The sequence below is a fragment of the Asparagus officinalis genome, chromosome 4 (assembly GCF_001876935.1).
Source record: "Asparagus officinalis chromosome 4, Aspof.V1, whole genome shotgun sequence".
Taxonomy (NCBI): Eukaryota; Viridiplantae; Streptophyta; class Magnoliopsida; order Asparagales; family Asparagaceae; genus Asparagus; species Asparagus officinalis.
Window position 1 is genome coordinate 60,710,328 of NC_033797.1, and position 20,201 is coordinate 60,730,528.

At 38.8% G+C, this 20,201-nt stretch overlaps 1 protein-coding gene across 1 annotated transcript; it reads right to left on the bottom strand.

The window, feature by feature from the left end:
- Positions 1,040-12,149, bottom strand: LOC109837549 (bifunctional L-3-cyanoalanine synthase/cysteine synthase 2, mitochondrial). The gene is made up of 10 exons (XM_020405849.1): positions 11,959-12,149; positions 11,547-11,656; positions 11,389-11,446; positions 10,535-10,798; positions 3,058-3,195; positions 2,869-2,920; positions 2,344-2,423; positions 2,199-2,258; positions 1,940-2,020; positions 1,040-1,276 (listed from the first exon to the last, which is right to left on the bottom strand). The coding sequence occupies exons 1-10, from the start codon at positions 12,088-12,090 to the stop codon at positions 1,178-1,180; spliced, it is 1,074 nt and encodes a 357-aa protein (XP_020261438.1). The 5' UTR covers positions 12,091-12,149; the 3' UTR covers positions 1,040-1,177.

The window sequence follows — 20,201 nt, forward strand, 5'->3', positions numbered from 1 at the left end:
TTACATCGCTTCTTAACAAAAAGACAATTAAACAAATACAATGCATTTACAATTTACGAATAAAATGTAATTGTAAATCCATCATCTGTACATTCACTATGTGACTTCTTAATCTCAGAATAAAATATCTAACATATTATAATATAAAATAAAAAAGATCACATTCACTAATTGAAATAATAATTAAATATTCAGTAGAACATAAAAATTGCCCATAAATGTATTTTAGTGGGATAAATAGGAATAATTTTGTAAAGCGGGATATTTTTGATAAAATAATGCGGGATAAATTTTTATAATCATGAAGTATATATTTATGCATTCTAAGGATATTGATACTATTTTTATATTTTAAACTTGTTATTATTGCTTGATAATTATTTACGAGAATGCTATTTACTATTAAATAACTTTAGGTTAGACTATAAGATATTGACAATTTTTATTATAATATATGTTGTAGTTTATTATTATTATTATTATATATAGTACAAGGCTTAATTTTTTTTCACATTTTCCTTCCCTTTTTGCTCTTCTTTCCCTCATCTCTCAATTTTATTGTTTAATAAATTATGAATTGATACGATTTTAACTTTTAAATTAATTATATAAGTATCATATTCGACAAAAAATATCAGAGGTGACTAAGACGAGACAAGATCTAATTTGATGGCATGGTCTAATGATAGTGATGATCGTAGTAGGAAAGATGTAAAGAAAAAAAGAAATATAAAAGATAAAAATAATAAAATAAATTGGAGTTCTAGTTTTTTATCACCTAGTTCCAAGCTAAAACTTGGGATAATTTGAGAGACTAGAACTCTCATTTTGTATAGATAGAAAAATAAAAAAATGAGACAATTTTGTACAAGCATCCCAGTTCTAGTTTTGTTAGAATTCTAATTGACTAACATTGTCAAATTATATTCTAATTTTAGTTCTAGTTAACTAGCACTATAAAATTTTATCCCACAAATTATTCTAATTCTAGTTTTGAGTTCTATTTGACTAACCCCCTTAGAGACCCTTCCAAGAAATATGTATGAATCAGCCGCACTTATTTTTGCAGTAATCAAAGGTAAATAACTTAATCTCGGATTTAATCAATTACAACACCCAACTTAAAAAATACACGATTTAATTAACAATAAAACTTCGATTGAACGAGCAACTAAAGTCACTCAACAGCAACTGGTTGCATCTGCTCGGCCTCATTTCTTAGCTCTTCAAATAGTACTGAAGACAGGTACCTCTCACCCAAGCTGGGGTGAATTGTCTGCAAGAGGCAGTTTAAGAATAAAGATTAGTATCATTAGCTCTCTACATCACTATGCAGCTGAATTATAATTGAGTGTTAGATTATAAAATTACAACTCTTAGCGCTCACAACAACTTCAAAGTTTAATTTGGCACAGTGGAAGAGATTATAGAAGATTCAAACCTCATTTTCCATAGATTTGAAGTGAATTTAAGAGAAAAATATCATTGCATGGTTCTAGGATTTGACACATGAAAAGGATGCTTAACCTATCCGACGCCATAAGTTTTAGAGTTTTGGTGTGGTGGAGGGATATTAACATGGCATCAAAACAATCCAAATTAAAATCTCAATGGATGCATGTTTAAAAACAAAAATTAAAAAAAATAGTCTAGATTTCTGCCCATGACTAAAGCCCTCAATTCCGTGGGGTCATGTCGAGTCATTAAACTATAAACCTCGGCACTCATCATAACTTTTGAGTTTCGATGTAGTGGAGTTCTTTAACAACAAGAAGTATTCAAATGTTTTTCTACATCCTTTGTAAATATAAAGAGGATACTTTTTCTCATAGTTGATGCCTACTCGAAAGAATCACAATGATCTAACAGGAATAACAAAAGGAAACAGTATAGAGGAGATTGAACTTCAGTTATGAGATTAACAAATTAGAGTGCATACCACAATAAGTTTTCCTTTGTTCTCTGGCATTTTTGCAAGCCTAAGTGCTGCAACAGTATTAGCTCCAGAAGATATTCCTACCTACGTGAAACAAGAACAGAGATATGTGATCGTGCACATGCACACACAAAGACATACACAAACTGGAAATACTCATCTGTATAATAATTTATCTATAGTGATAACATTGTCACCATGTACTATAAATTTTTCATCAGTTTAAATGTTATATGTCCATCTAATGTGATTAAATGTTTACCAGAAGTCCCTCCTTCAGTGCCAATTCTCTTGCCATCTTCACTGCATCATCACTAGATACCTATGGAGTATATGAATTTCATAATTGCATTAATTTGTATATGTTTTGAAGTATATAAATGATATGGATGACAACTAAAACTTACCTCAAGTACTTTCTCCATTACATCCATATCCAAAATATCAGGCTTAAAACCCACTCCATTGCCAGTAATATGATGTGGACCTAAAAAAAGAAATTGGGTAAATATCAGAAAACCCCCCCTTAACTTTGAACAATTATTAGAAAACCCCCCTTAACTTTCAAAATATCGGGAAAACCCCGTTAAGTATAAAGGTTATCACAGAACCCCCTTTAACTTTCTAAATTTACCAGAAAACTCCCTTCAACTTTGAGATTTTATCAAAAAACCCCTCAAATTTAAGGGGGTATTTTTGATAAAATCTCAATGTTAAAAGGGTGCTTTATGATAACCCCTAAACTTTGGGTTGGGGGTCTGATATTTTTAAAGATAAGGGACGTCTTCTGATAATCGTGCAAAGTTAAAGGGGGTTTTAGGATATTTAGCCAGAATAAATTTGTATGCACATTAAAAATGTGAATTGGAGAGCGGAACGGTACAGTATTTAGAGTATAGCTATATATTGATCTAAGTAATGTGCGTATATACCGGGTTTTCCTCCATTCAATATATTGCTTTCTGTTGGTTCAACACCGTATATCTGCAAAATGTTATTAAATAGTTCAGGTGTACGTAATCACAAATGAACTTTAAGTAATTGAATAAAAAAGCAGAGTTATTTGAGATTAACTAATAGACATGATAAATATTAAGTAAAAATTGATCCTAAGAATGTACCTTGACATTAGGATTCATAGCCTTGAGATATTTGCCAACTCCAGTGACAGTACCGCCACTACCTATTCCCATTACAAAAATGTCTACTTCACCGAGAGTATCTTCCCATATCTCAGGACCTGTTGTCTCGTAATGAATCTAAAAATATTTCCACTCATCAGATGCAATATGGCATGTATGAATGAATTCATCGATGCTTAAACATGAAGTGGATCAAATTGAATATCTAAAAGGATATATTAATTCATATAAGAGACTAGAAGGAAGAGGGGATTTGACACTTGAAAAGTAATTCTTGCAATTTTTATATCACATATGTTTTGATACTGAACAATCATATGACTACTTCCCTAGAAGTTCCTAACAAAATTCTATATGTCGAAGGTTTCAGATACAGGACTGCGTCTACAGAGGTACATAATTGTACTGAAGTATATTACTGTATGGATTTGAGATTTCTTGTAGCACAGCCATTGTATGTGCGAGTATCGGCATCTGAAGAAGTTAGCAAGTCAAGAAATCAGATAACATAAACTCAAGCAAGAAGTAGTGTTTTCTTGCTAGTAGAATGCGGAGGTCTGCGGAATGAACTTTTGCTTCATTAAATGCAGAGGTGCCAATGAGAGATAATATGATGTGAGGTTATTATTAAGTGGGTGTCCAAATTAAAATGTCCAAATCATAATCTTTAGTTGATTTAACCCTGGTTTATTAACATATGGCCAATAGAAGGTAGCACTAAGAACAGGTTTAGGTAGTACTATTTGGAAACGTTCTACCGACTTCCATTCGTATCCACTTCTGAGTAATGAACTTACTGAAGAAATTACAGAAACTCAGAAGAATCAGTCAAACCAGGCGGCGGTCGACCGGTCCGGTCGACCGCATTCGTGCACAAGGCTTCCTGTGCGTCTGGAAGGAGGTCGGTCGACCGGCCCGGTCGACCGCAGATGATTCGGTCGACCGGTGCGGTCGACCGACAGAGATCTAGAGCTTTGTTTTAGGGTTTGGTCTGAGAGATTTGTAACCCTATTTGTATTCTCTTGATTTCTAGTAGAAAGAACTCCCCCCTCCTTGCCCCGTGGACGTAGGCAACTTGCCGAACCACGTAAATTGTGTGTTCTTGCTGTGATTGTGGTTTGCATATTGTTTGTGGTTTAGTTCTAGTTATTGTTCGTGTTGCCCTAGAAAGCTTCCGCCGCGCACAACAATTGGTATCAGAGCTAGATCGACAACATGGGAGATGCAAGCACGTCAGGTTCGTCTCTAACAAAGGCGATACAGAGTCTGAGCATCAATAACACGAAGATTGATGTTCCGAAGTTCGATGGCAAGATCAATTTTGGATTGTGGAGGTGTCAGGTGATGGATGCTTTGGATGCACAGAATTTGGAGGAGACTCTTGAGTTAAAAGAGAAACCCGCTGAGTTGGAGGATAAGGTTTGGAGAAAGATGAACAGTAGAGCTTGTGGTGTTATTAGGTCATGCTTGACGCCGGATCTTATTTATGATGTTATGAACGAGACGTCGGCGAAGAAGATGTGGGAAACACTCAATGAGAAATATCTTACGAAGAGCATTGAGAATCGGCTTCACTTGAAGAAGAGATTTTACCAGTTCAAGATGAAGAGAGGGGTTTCCATCAGGGAGCATGTCAACAATTTCACTAAGCTACTTTCAGATATGGCCAATGTTGATATTATAGTTGAGGATGAAGACAAGGCGATGCTACTTCTGTGTTCGTTGCCCGAAGATGATTATGGTACGTTCGTTCTCACTATGATCAATGGAAAAACTACAGTTAGCTACAAGGAGGTGACCTCAGCTTTGGTGAACTATGAGTTGAGGAAGAGTGATGGGTGAATCCTCCGAGAAGGCATCGGGAGATGCGTTAGAAGTTCGAGGCCGAGATCCAAACCGTCGTCAGTTTAACCGCTCAAAGTCTAAGAATAGGAGTGCCTATAAGAGTGTTGGTAGAAATCAATGTCGGTATTGTAAAGAAGAAGGACATTGGAAGATTGACTGCCCAAAGTGGAAAGAAAAGGCCGGAAAGAATAAGGGGAAAGCTGCACAAGCTTCAGAAGTAAATGTTGCAAAAGCTATTGGTGAGCATTCAGATTCAGATTCTTCAGGCTATTCATGCCCTGCTTTACCTTCGGTTTGCTATGCGGATTCCACGGAGTGAATGATGGATTCGGGAGCTACATATCACATCTGCCCTAAGAGGGAGTGGTTTTCTAGCTTTGAGGAGCTGGAAAGAGGGGATGTCGTGCTTATGGGTAATGATCACGTATGCCCTATTGGTGGTATTGGTTCAGTCCGGATCAGGATGCATGATGGTGTAGTGAGGGAATTGAAGGAAGTGAGGTTCGTGCCGCAGTTGATGAAGAACATCATTTCTCTTGGGACTTTGGAGGCAGCAGGATATCGAGTGATCTTAGAGGATGCTGCAGTGAAGGTCACGAAGGGTTCTATGGTGGTGATGCGAGGTGTCAGGAAAAACTACCTATACTACTTAAACGGCAATACAGTTACAGGGGGTCTGGCAGCTTCTATCACTACAGAGGAGGACACTACCACCTTATGGCACATGAGACTTGGACACACAGGTGATAAGTCCCTACAGTCATTGGCAAAACAGGGGCTATTGAAAGGTGCTAAGACCTGCAAGATGGAATTGTGTGAGCATTGTGTACTTGGGAAGAAGACTAGAGTGAAGTTTGGCACCGCTGTTCATAACACCCTAGGTACATTGGATTATATTCACACAGACGTTTGGGGTCCTTCCAAGAACACATCTCTTGGTGAGGCCAACTATTTTGTCACTTTCATTGATGATTATTCCAGGAGGAATTAGGTATACCCGATGAAGCATAAACATCAGGTCCTGGATATTTTTGTGGAGTGGAAGAAGAAAGTGGAGCTGCAGACAGGTAGAAAGGTGAAGACTCTACGTTCAGATAACGGTGGAGAGTACAAGAGTGATCCATTTCTGCAGTTTTGCTGGGATCACGGCATTAGAAGACACTTCACAGTTCGAGAGACACCGCAACAGAACGGGGTGGCTGAGAGATTGAACCGTACCTTGCTGGAGAAGGTGCGGTGTATGATGACGCAGAGTGGATTGCCTAGATCTTTTTGGGCCGAGGCGTTGGTTTATGCGAGCCATCTTGTGAACAGGTTGCCGTGCACTGCGATAGACGGGAAGACTCCTTTGGAGCGTTGGTTTGGTTCGGTGGCTAGTGACTATGAGTCGCTTCGGATATTCGGGTGTCCAGCTTATTATCATGTCAGTGATGGTAAATTAAATCCGAGAGCGAGGAAAGCAGTCTTTGTGGGATTTAGAGATGGAGTCAAAGGCTTCAAGTTATGGGATCCACAGGACAAGAAGATAGTTATTAGCAGAGATGTCACATTTGACGAGGCGTACATGATGAGGCCTCGAACCCCTCAGCAGGTGGAGGGAGACCAGACAGGAGAGATATCACAGCAGGTGGAGGATGATGTGACTCCACCCACTCCAGAGAACACTGTATCCATTGAGGCTCCTACAGAGGTGACACTGGGAGGAGATGAGATGACAGATGGGCAGATACAGGATACAGTAGATCATGGGACTCAGGAACAGGGTCATGTTCAGAGGACCATTGCAGCAGATAGACCGAGGAGAGAGATTCGTCGGCCAGCTAGGTATAATGATGTCATGGTCGCATATGCATTATCAGTGGAGGTCGTTGATGATATGGTTCCAGCCACATTCAGGGAGGCAGAGTCTAGCCCCGATTCGATCAGGTGGAGGGAAGCTATGGAGGAGGAGATGCGGTCTCTTCAGAAGAACGACACTTGGACACTTGCACATCTACCTAAGGGTAAGAAAGCTATTGGTTGCAAGTGGGTATATGCGAAGAAGGAGGGATCTTCTATTGGGGACATTCGGTTCAAAGCCAGATTAGTTGCCAAGGGATATGCACAGCTTGAGGGCATTGATTACAACGAGGTATTTTCACCCGTTGTGAAGCATTCGTCGATTCGGATTTTATTGGCGTTGGTGGCACAGTTGGATTTGGATTTGGTCCAGATGGATGTGAAGACAGCCTTTCTACACGGTGATTTAGATGAGGAGATCTACATGACACAACCACAGGGTTTCAAAGCTGCAGGAAAGGAAAATTTGGTTTGTAAGCTGAAGAAGTCTCTTTATGGTTTGAAGCAGTCACCAAGACAGTGGTATAAGAGATTCGACGGCTTTATGATTGGCCGAGGGTACACAAGGAGCCCATATGACCCATGTGTTTATATGCACAAGCTACAGGATGGTGAGCTCATATATTTGCTTTTATATGTTGATGATATGCTTATTGCTTCCAGGAATTCTTCAGCTATTCGAAAGCTGAAAAAGGAGTTATCATCCGAGTTTGAGATGAAGGATCTTGGAGAGGCAAAGAAGATATTGGGTATGGAGATCGAGCGAGACAGGGTGAAGGGGAAATTGAAGCTTACACAGAAGAGCTACTTGCAGAAGATGTTGAAGAAATTCAGCTTTGATGGCAATGCAAAAGCAGTTAGCACACCATTGGCTCCCCACTTCAAGCTTTCAGCGTTGATGTCACCTGTTTCAGTTGAGGACAGAGATTATATGTCGAAGGTCCCATATGCTAGTGCAGTAGGTAGCTTGATGTATGCGATGGTGTGTACGAGGCCAGATTTGTCACAGGCCGTGAGCATGGTATCGAGATACATGCATGACCCCGGGAAGGGTCACTGGGAGGCCGTGAAGTGGATTCTACGGTATGTTCGAGGCACCGTGGATGTTGGTTTAGTGTTTCAGAAGGATGAGAAGGACGGGCAGGCTTGTATTGGTTATGTGGATTCAGATTATGCTGGAGATCTTGACAAACGCCGGTCTACGTCAGGTTATGCTTTTACATTGGCAGGTGCACCTGTATGTTGGCGTTGCACGCTTCAGTCCACAGTGGCTCTCTCTACTACAGAGGCAGAGTATATGGCAGTTACTGAAGCTATTAAGGAGGCTTTATGGTTGCGTGGATTATTGGAGGACTTGGGGATTGCACAGGAGACTATTCGGATATATTGTGATAGTATGTCGGCTATCTATTTGGCAAAGAACCAGGTTTATCATGCGCGCACAAAGCACATCGATGTCAGATTCCACTTTGTACGGGACGTCTTGAATGATGGAGATGTCATATTGGAGAAGGTCCACACAAATGACAACCCTGCAGATATGTTGACCAAAGTTGTTTCAGGAGTGAAATTTGGTCATTGTTTGAAGTTGTTGAACATCCTTCAGTGCTGAGGCCGTTGGCGGCCATTTGGGTGAACTACGTTCGGCTTGATTCCTTGGGCAAGAGGATACGTAGGCAGTCTTTAGATGCAGCCGGTTTGATCAGTTGATCAAGATGGGGGGAGATCGTGTTTCAGCTCGAGTATTGTTCCTGGACCTGTTGAGGAACTATTGGATGGTTTGGTGTCGGCTCAGTTTTGGTGGAAACATTCGCCGAGGTGGAGAATTGAAGGAATTTCAGCATCAGCAGCAGAATCAGGAAAAACAGGCGGCGGTCGACCGGTCCGGTCGACCGCATTCGTGCACAAGGGTTCCTGTGCGTCTGGAAGGAGGTCGGTCGACCGGCCCGGTCGACCGCAGATGATTCGGTCGACCGGTGCGGTCGACCGACGGTCTCTCTGGATTTTTGGGGTTTTTGCTGGATGGTGATCGGTCGACCGGGCCGGTCGACCGACGAAGCGGATATCAGTTTTTCCAGTTTTTTGACCCGTTTCGTTTTGTAATCTATAAATACCCTAAACCTGATTTGTTAGGGTAACCTCAAGGACGATTTTGAGCAGCCTCCAAGAGAGTTTTGTTGCATCCAATTGTGGGAGAGATTTGAGAGATTAAGTGCTTTGTTTTAGGGTTTAGTCTGAGAGATTTGTAACCCTATTTGTATTCCCTTGATTTCTAGTAGTAAGAACTCCCCCCCTCCTTGCCCCGTGGACGTAGACAACTTGCCGAACCACGTAAATTGTGTGTTCTTGCTGTGATTGTGGTTTGCATATTGTTTGTGATTTAGTTCGAGTTATTGTTCGTGTTGCCCTAGAAAGCTTCCGCCGCGCACAACACTTACAAACTCATAACTCGTAAGATAACATAAGCTCACTATTCATTCATTAGCTTTTTTACATTACAGATATCTTTGATTTGACTGATAAGATTTTCGGGATTTCGTCTGTGAGTGTAGTCCCACACTGAAAAGAAAACGTGATGAACTTGAATAAAAAGTTAGGCCTGATAAGTGATGATCTTTAAAAAAAAGTCGGGGCTTAAACTCTGACGTTAATTTGGTTCTCAATCTCTATTTAAGGCTCATTAACTCCTTGTTAGGCATGATTTCGCTGTTGAAAAAGACAGAAAATCGAAGCAAAAAACAGCTACAGGATTTCATTCTGGTCGGTCGACCGACCAGATGCAGGTTTTGTGTGCAGGAATCATGCACGCGATTAGTCGACTGATGGAGCGGAACCGGTCGACCGATGAGCATCCACCAATCGACTGATGGACTTCCATCAATCGACCGAAAATGAGTTATTGGGCTGCCGAATTTTGTTTTCTAATCTGTTTTAGAATTAGTATATATATAATTGACGACACGTTTTTAGGGTTGAGGTGAGAGGTGTTAATCAGAGAATTTGGAGTTTTTTGAGCACTTTGAGAGGGATATTATTGTGAGGGAGTGAGAGATTTTTGGTTAGGGTTATTTTGAGAGTTTGTGTGAGTTGTAGCCCGTTGTTTTCTCCTCCATATAGTGAAATCTTCCCATCCTCTCCCCATGGACGTAGGCAATTTGCCGAACGACGTAAATCTCTGTGTTTGTGTGTAATTTTGGACGTTCTTTTGTGAATTACACTCGTTGGTTGTTCTCCTCTCATTGCTCGACGACTTGTTTGGTTTGTTCGCACGCTTCCGCCGTTGCGCAACATTCCCCGCATGGAAGAAATCCCTTAAGCCTCTTTGAAAATACATTTCTTCCAGAGACATACAACATATATATAGTTTTCAAGATTGAGAAATCAGCAAAAGAATGATAAGCTAATATTTGCATTTCTGGAAAATCTCGTGTTACATTAGTAATTTTTTAAAGCCCCACCCGTCAAAAAAAAAATGCTATGAGCATCTAGTTCTATAAATGTCATGTGTGATGTGAAATTAAAATGATTGGTTTATTTTAGAAGAATACAATATCAATGATAATTTTCCATAAGATTGTCTTAATTAGTACGCCAATTTCTTTCTCCTTCATTACTGCCTATGATACCGGATTAGTAAAATTAATTACTATGTGAACATAATCACGAATGTATAGGGAAGACTACACATGTGAAAAACACACCTAATAACAAAACATGCCGTCTTATAATAAGATCATGTGAACAATGAAAAGTTGAAAACAGTAAGTTTTACCTTAACATTAGCAGGGTTGTTGAACTGTTGAAGCATGAAAGCATCCTTATGAGAGTCCATGAGCTCATAGGCTTTCTTCACTGTACCTCCCATCCCCTTGGTAGGATCCGTGAGTACTAAGTTTGCTCCAAAGGCTCTCATGGTTACTCTTCTCTCAAGGCTTGTGTAAGAGGGCATTGTTAGTATAAGCTTGTATCCTTTTAGAGCGCACATGAATGCCAGTCCTATCCCCATGTTTCCAGATGTCGGCTCGATCAATGTTGTCTGTAATTGCATTACAAACACATTTTACAATCAACAACTTAGTAGGAAAATTGGCACCAAAAAAGTTTTTTCTTTTTAATTTTATTTTACAGTTTTCTCTAGGGTAACTGCAGGCTTGCGCGCGCGCCATGTTGATCTTGAATACCTCAAATATTTGGTACAGCAGAGCTACTCTGATTCCTTGCATGTTTGATTGCTTTAATTAAAAGAATTCTAAAAAATGATTGCTTAAAATTCTTTGAAATATATGGTTGATACATTATTAATTTTCAATCTGTGGTATTTATTTTATTTAGACTCTTTAGTTTCCCTAACTGTCGACTTTTGGAGAGAAGAAGCGAATGGTTGTTCTCACAAAGAGCCACTCGATTTATAGAGGGCTTCTTCTCCCAATCACATCCACCCCAAATCTGCCTCATATTAAACTCACATTAATTCTAAATAATAGCCATGAACAGCCTTGAATAAAATCTCATTAAGGACCAGTTTATTCTCCGTTAATATGCCATTAACACTATTGTTATTTCTCGTTTAACAAATGTGTTTATTTGGACAAATATTATTAACACTAACAAACGACAAACACTGACCTTGCCCGGGGTGATCAACCCATTCTTTTCTGCATCTTCAAGCATAGAGTAAGCAGGCCTGGTCAACAACAGTAACACAATAAATAATATACAAAAAAAATAATAAGAAGAATTATCAACTAAATAAAAATACAATAAAATAAGAGAAAATACAATACCTGTCCTTAACACTGAAGGAAGGTTGCATGAATTCTAGCTTAGCTGCCACCCTGGCTTCACACCCTTCGGTCACTTTGTTGAGATAAACTATTGGGGTCCTACCAATAAGCTGAAATTTATAAAAAATTTAAATTAATTAGATGGATTTTAAAATGGTGCTTTAATTTCTCCAGAAAAAATACGTATGCTAAAAATAGAATATTAACTAGGATTGGAAATCCTGATAATGTTAGTTTGTTGAAAAGATAAACCTATTAATTCATAATGAAGAAAGGGGGGAAAAGGCAAATAACAAAAAGTGTAGTTGCTGGATGTTCAACTCAGAAAGAGAGAGAGAGAAAAAAAAAACCAATTCAGATGGCAAAAGATACATTCAATAAAGAAAGTGGGTTCAGGAGAATAGAAGCTTGCCTTCGATGCATCAGCCTTGACACTGGTTGCAGCTCTAAGATAATTTTGAGAATGAGTTGACAAGGGTGAGATTTTAGAGGAAGGAGATAGAATTTTGGACCCTTTCCTCATCAAGCTCATTAGCTTTGCCATCTCTCTCCCTCTCCCTTCTTATCAAAGTGTCTTCCCCTCCCCACCACCACTCTCTCTCTTTATATCTAGTTTGCTCAAAAACCAGAGGATTAGTTATATCTCATGGTGGGCCAACTTTTTAAATATATTTATGTTGGAGAATATTGTAGTTAAATTGCAAAATTTCCAATACATAGAACCTGTACTATCCTTCTCACCTTCATGTGCTGTGGGTCCCTGTTATTTTCTTATCTATTAGAATCAAGCTTAATTAACATGACGCCTAAGCTTACTCGTCTCTGGTTTTGTACTGTGATGGCTGACACTTTGAGAAATAAATTGACCGATGAACGTCAAAATCGAGAGAACTCAATTAGGAATTTTACTACTGAAGTTGAGGGCCAGAGATCAGAGGGGCTGAACTTAACTTCTCGGGAATAAAGCACATGGTACATTTGGACAAAAGCGAAAAGCTGAGCATGATCCCGGCAGATTCCTCCAAATAAAGATTCCTTAAAATTTTTTGACTGGAAAGAGGGTGAGGTACTCAATTAGGAATTTTACTACTGAAGTTGAGGGCCAGAGATCAGAGGGGCTGAACTTAACTTCTCGGGAATAAAGCACATGGTACATTTGGACAAAAGCGAAAAGCTGAGCATGATCCCGGCAGATTCCTCCAAATAAAGATTCCTTAAAATTTTTTGACTGGAAAGAAGCGGCTGCAGCGTGCTCTGGACATCCTATATACTATATACTCATATATATATATATATATATATATATATATATACTATGATATATAACCTTATATATATTTAGTATATATATGAGATTAAATTGGGTATCCTTGCCAAGCGAGGGATTCCTCCCCCATGACGCTTCTAAAATCACATGAGTAGCGCATATTGTGGATTGATCTGCCCTCCGTTAAAACTTGACTCTACAATATTCTAAAACCCCTAAGTACACACCAAGTTTGGGCTGAACCCGTCGTCGTTTTGCACCCTCCATCGAAACTGTATCAATTTTAAACGGTTCCTTTGAATGAATAGGAACTTTTCACATGGGCTCGGGATGGGAGGGTCAAACGAAACAGAATTCACACCCAAAACTTTGGAACTGTTTGTTAGGATTTAGAATATGTAGACTCAACGTTAACCGGAGCGGATCATCCACAATGTCGCTCAATTCATGTGATTTTTAGAGGCGTCGCTAGAAGGGAAATTCCCCTCCATATTGACAAGAGATACCCATTAATCCTCTCTTCCATTCTCTCTATACTATATATATATACTATATATATATATTATATATATATATATACTATATATATATATACTATATATATATATATATACTACTATATATATATATTATATAACGTATATACTATATATATACTAATATATATATAAAGAGAGAGAGATTAATGAGTATCCCTTGTATATTATATTATATATATAGCGGGAATTTGTGATCTACTTTATGAGGATTGGTGCGGGATTGTGGTTGGCGCCACTATAGACGACAAGGAGAGGAAATCTCCTCCTATGACAAGGATACCATTAATTCTCTCTCTTTACTATTATATTATAGTATATATATATATATATATATATATATTATATATATATATATATATTATATATATAAAGAGGAGAGATTATGGTATCCTTGTCATATGGAGGGGATTCCTCTTTAAAGCTTCTAAAATCACATGATCTGAGCGACATCATGGATGATCCGTTTCCGTTGAACTTGATCATATAATTCCTAAAACCCCAACAACACAAGTTTGGGGTGAATCCTGTCGTCGTTTGACCCTCCATCCGAGCCATGTGCGAGGAAAAGTTCTATTCATTTCAAAACGTTAAAATTTGATACGATGGTTCGATGGAGGGGTCAAACGACGGCACGTTCCGTCACCCCAAACTTGCGTGGTGTTAGGGGTTTTAGCAATATGTAGATCAAGGTTCAACGGAGTGGATCGATCCACAATATCCGCTCAAGTCATGTGGATGTGTTAGAGGCCGTCATATGAGAAAATCACCCTCCTATGACAATGTATACCCATTAATAATATATATATTATATATATATATATATAATTACTATATTATTATATATATATATATATATATAATATCAAGGTAAAGCCTTTGTGTCAACTTAAGTGGATAGGGAATAGTGTGTCCACCCAAAGTTTTATAAACCACTCATATTGTCTAAGTGGATCCTTGTATATATAAGAAAGACTGTTTTATATTAATAAATGTGTGGCTACAATACTTTGCTAGACAATCAACTATAAGTTGATAAGGAGTCCTGCTCTCTCTCTCTTCTCTCTACTCTCTCTCTCTCTCTCTCTCTATCTATATATATATATGATATATATAATATATATTATATGATATATATATATATATCTACTGAAAAAATATACATATCCATCTTCTAGAGATTGTTTGAGGAAAATTCCAATATCCCAAGGACAAACAACCATTAATCATCAAAATACAAACCAAGTTAAAGTTAACCTGCTACACTAGTAACACCAGAAAAAACATCCGACAAAAAAAAACCAAAATGCTTCAAAAGGACAGAGACAAAAGACTGGGACTGGGGATAGGAGGACTATAGAGTCATATTGCAGCAGAGAAATTATCACCCACCTCAGCTTCGTCGTTCGCTTGAGCAATGAGCTTCATGCCCAGATTGATAGCAATTTTGTGGAGTTTAGAGCCAGTTCTACTGACAGAGGTGCTTGTCCAAAATAAAACATTTCTAGCAACATTAGAGGCAATGTGATAAGGACAAGCATCGATGCCATTAAAGATGAAGTTGTTGCGACAATTCCATAAACACCAACAGAAGCATGGGAGCAGAACTCTCCAAATGGTGGTAAGATCCTGACTGAGGGCTGAACTGAAGTTAAAAGAGATCATATCTTCCAGGTTGTTAGGCCAAACTGCTGAGGGAACTTGCGGGAGAAGAAAATACCAAGCTAAAGAAGAGAAAGCACAACTTATGAACAGGTGGTCATGAGATTCAATGGCCTCATTGCAGAGGGGGCAGCTGGGGCTACCTCCCCAACCTTTGGACACCAGATTATCCCTAGTATTCAACTTGTACTTACTTGCAATCCAAAAGAAGACTTTAACCTTCAGGGGGATGAGAGGGATCCAAATAAAGCTGTAGTGGCGGGAGATAACTCCTCCAGAGGTGATGAGAGCATAAAATGATTTAACAGTATAAGTACCAGAAGAGTGATAATGCCAGATGAGCTTGTCGTGAGAAGCTGAAGCAAAAATTGAGAATGAGGCTAGGTGGTTGAGAAGACCAATGATCTCATTCCTGGCAGCCTGAGAGATTCCTCTCCTTAAAATTGGATGTCACTGCCAAGCAGTTCAATGCATGAAGCATTGCGAAAGAGTAGAGCAATTCTTAAAGAAAGCAAGGAGATGAACACTTGGAAACAGGCTACTGAGGGAGTTAACTTTAGTCCACTTGTCACACCAAAATCTACAAGTTTTTCCATCCTCAACACTCCATTTAACGTGACTAAAGAAGGGAGGACAAATTGAATGCAAGTCATGGATGAATTTAGAAGCCGAACCCTTGTTAGGAGGGGGAGGGGGGGGGGAGGGGGGGAGACAATAGGATTGGATTGATTCTTAGAATACAGAGAGAAGATAACTTTACTGACAAAAGAGTTTCTATCCATGATTTTCCAGATCCACTTAGCTAGGAGAGCTATGTTAAAGGAAGAGCTATCTTTGACCCCAAGACCACCTTCTTTTTTTTTGCTTTGCAGACAGTTCTCTAATTGATAAGACACTTGACTTTAGAGGGAGGAATATGACCACACCATAGAAAGTTTCTCCTTGTTTTGTCAATGACTTTTATGAGCCAAACAGGCAATTTGAGGAAAGACATGTAGTATAAGGGGAGGGAAGAGAGAACAGAGTTAAGCAGTGTAAGTCTCCCACCAAGAGATAGCGTTTTGTTTTTCCAAAGTGCAAGCTTTTTAGAAAAAGATTCCAAAAGGGGTTGCCAATCTCTTCTTGAGAGAGAACCTTTCTTCAAAGGCATACCAAGGTAAGAGAAGGGGAGGTTACCCACAGAGCAGTTAAAAGAGCTAGCTAAACGTGCACCCTTGAAAGGAACATTGCCTAAGTAGCAGAGGCTAGTTTTGGACTAGTTGACTTTAAGTCCAGAAATATTAGCAAAGATCAAGAGAACTATTTTGAGGGTTGTAATGTCGGAATGAGAAGCTTTAGAGACTATGATGATATCATCTGCAAACTGGAGTGATCTAATAAGGTTTAACTCACCTTTGAGGTTAAGGTTAGAGAGATCACCAGAGGCAACACTACTCTTAATCATTTTGCTATGGACATCCACAACCAACAAAAAGAGTATAGGTGAAAGTGGGTCACCCTCCTTAAGACCACGATAGCACTTAAAAAATTTGGTGGGAGAGTCGTTAACCAAAATAGATGATTTGGAGGAGGAGAGGATGAATTGGATCCCGGAGCACCATTGAGGACTGAAGCCCCTAGCTCTGAGAAGGTTCAAGAGGAAATTCCAGTTAACACAATCAAAGGCCTTGAAGAAGTCCACCTTTATAGCACAGATCTCCTTCTTGCCAGAAGAGCAGAAGTTAACCATCTCATGGGCTAAGAGAATGGAGTCCAAAGTAGATTTCCCATTTTGGAAAGCAGCTTGGGAATTGACAACAAGCTGAGGGAGGAATTTTGAGTCTATTGGCCAAGACTTTGGTAAAAATCTTGCAAGTGCTATTGAGGAGGCTGATAAGTCTGAAGTCAGGGGGAGAACATGCACCATCTTTCTTGGGGATAAGACATATATAAGAGTAGTTTATGTTATGAAGGAGTTGGGGATGAGAATAGAGGGGTTGAATGAAAGAGATAACATCAAGATGAATTGTGGACCAAACTTTTAGAAGAAAAAAAAGTGGAAGGCCATCAGGGCCAGAGGATTTTTCAGGGTGAAGATCAAAGACATCAGATTTTATTTCTTTAGGGGAAAAAAGAGAGTCAAGAGGAGATAGATCTATATTGTTATCAGGGTATAAGATGTTCCAGTTAATGGTAAGTCTGGATTCAGTAGGTTGAAGGAAGAGGTTGGAGAAATAGTCATAGAAAGCTTGTTTCATATCTAAGTCTAAAGAAACAATTGAGTTGTTAATGAGGAGATGAGAATGAATTTTTTTTCTTCTGTGATAGGAGGCAGTCCTATGAAAGAAAGCTGAGTTATTGCCCCCCTCTTTCAACCATTGAATACTAGACCTCTGCTTCCACTTAATTTCTTCAACCTTAGCTAACTGGTGAAGGTGTTCTTTAACACTGAGCCTAAGGAGGGATTCTTGGTTGGAAAGGGCTCTAGACTCCTCAATACTGTTGAGGGAATCCAAGGTGACCATAGCTTTGGAGAGGGCTTGGTTAAAGGAGCCAAGAGAAGAGCTTTTCCACCATTTAATTCTTTTTTTAATAAATTTCAATTTGAGAGGCAGGGAGATCTACTGGTCATGTCTGGGGATGAAGGATATCTAACAGGATTGGATGAAAGGAATGAAAGAGGGAAAGGAGAACCAGAACTTCTCAAATCTAAACAGAGGTGGTTCATAGGGGGGGATGATGTCCAAAATGATAGGAGAGGCTAATACCCATATTGAGAAAGAAGGGGGAAGTGAGATTCAAAGTCCAAAGAAACAAAGAACCTGTCGAGCCTAGCTTGAACAAGAGGGGTTCTTTGGTTAGACCTCCTTAAATTTGATAATAATAAATATAAAAAAAACCACGGTCCCCGCTTAGATTAGAGGTATGGGTTATGGGAATTATCAAATATAAAAGTAATTACCCTCTCAAAGGCCCTCCTACAATATCAAAACTCCCAAGTTATGGCTCTTTTTTGGGGGAAACGTAGAGTCGCGCACCAGTATAAATTAATAATATGGTCAGTATACCAACTCAAAGCTCTGATCACAACATCAAAACTTCAAAGTTATGATAAGGATTTAGAGTTGTAGCTTTGTATTCTAACATAAGCAAAAGTAAATTAATTTTGTTATTTTTCTTAACTTTTAAGTGATACGAGTTCAGTGGTCAGAGCTGGCTCATTAAAAGCAGAATTATGCCTGGTTAATTTCTTGAGTATGGTAGTGATAGTGCCTAGACGTACTTTAAGCCGTCCATTTTGGAGAAAGGTGTGCCTTCGGACATATATCATTAGCTGTAGCATGGACAATATACGAAAAACTGTTTATATTATCACCACATGTACTTTCCAGAGTGCCACAATTAAAATAATCAAATCACAAAAACTGTAAAATGGAAGAAAACAAGTAATAATGATGATAATAATAATAATAATAACACACGGCTATGGAGAAAACTTGCCTTGGAGGCGTTCTCTCTTATTTTTCTTGTACGCATGTCAGTCAAATTTTGAGGAGATATGTAAGGATCAATGGCAGGCTGCGCAGAGTAAGAGTGACCTCTCTGTAGAAGAGAGAGACCCGTGTAACCCTTTCTCATGCTGCTCATAAACCTCGCCATCTCTCTCATCCCTAGCTCTTTTCTCTTGTCTGCTGTGTAATACTCTTGCTTTACAATCTTGAGCCCATATAAATAGCAAAACTTTGCTCATTAATAAATCCATAGCATTACATTTATTTTTGTGGTGATCTCATCAAGTTTTGGATGGATGGGGCTGTTTCTATCTCAAGAGTCCTTTCTCAGTTGGACACTAATTATGACTTGATGAATTATATACTTCATCTTCATGAGCTTGAAATATTCGATTTTGGATCATTCTAGGTGTTCAGAATCCTTTGAACGGCATGTTTACGAGATTTGATTATGTGACCCTCTAATATCTGTCTCTAGATCACTTTCATGCACACTACTATAGTATTTACGAGTTTTTTTTTATGCTGAACTATTAATTTGACTAAACTTGTTATACTGAGGATTTTTTTTTTTTTTTTTAGAATTTTGAACTTCAAATAACGCACATTGGTCATCACATAGCTTGGCTTTAAGGTAGGCTAAGGTATAAATAACCAAAAAACACTTCATAAAGAACTAGAAGCAAATGCATATTCATGCCTTGCTATTTGAAAGATAGATAATAGGTTGATGTTGGTCTTAAATGTATTCAAGTCCTTTAAGCAATCTATTTTTATCTGCTAATAAAATTACAATGAAGCATGCTTAATATGACATAACAAACTAGCTTAGGCTTAACTTGCATGATCACATCACTTTGACCATGTTCTCTTGAAGCTAGGTCGGATTTACCATGCTCCATTTTCATAAAACTTGGCGCAAAAAAGGGCTCTAGAACCGGTTTCAATCTCCTAGCTTCTAGCAAAAGTGTCAAAAAGCCCTGCCACTACACTAAAACGTATTTGAGGAGCACTGCATTTATCATAATTGCAACATACCAAATAGCAAAAGCTGATTTGCAATACATAGAAATTTGGATCATTACCAAGAGAGTACGAATCCTATCAGCACGTCTCATACCTTATAGGACGTTTCTGAACCAATCAATATGGAGGATAAGGGGTGTTTTGGTAATTTTGAGGACCCATGAACGGTTGAGATTGCCCCCTACAATGGAGTGTTTTGATAGGAAGTTTAGTCTTTAAAGATCCACTAAATATCTTGTCAAAACAATCCGTATATAAGAGTGGGATGGTTTGTGTCATCATGTATATATAATAGAAGAAATGAAATTACTAAATTAATATCCAAGCACCCATGAACTATATACATCACCCTTTGGCTACGTTCTCATAGAATCTGCACCCATAGAAAGCCAACTCCAAACATAATAAATAATAATAATAATAGCAATCCTCATTAGGTGGAACTACATGACAGTCCAACTAGGAATTAAGCACCCCTTTTTTTAAGTTCAAAAGGCAAGAGTGCAAGTCCATTGGTCAAGTGGAGTTGAGTTCGTTTGAGATCCATGTCGGTTTGCTGATTTAACACAGAGGATAGCCAACTTGGGCTCTGCGGCTGGGCTCAGCTTTGTCTCATTTGTTGGACTTACCTTTATACTATTATTATCCTCATGAAAACGAGCTTTCGCCTTCA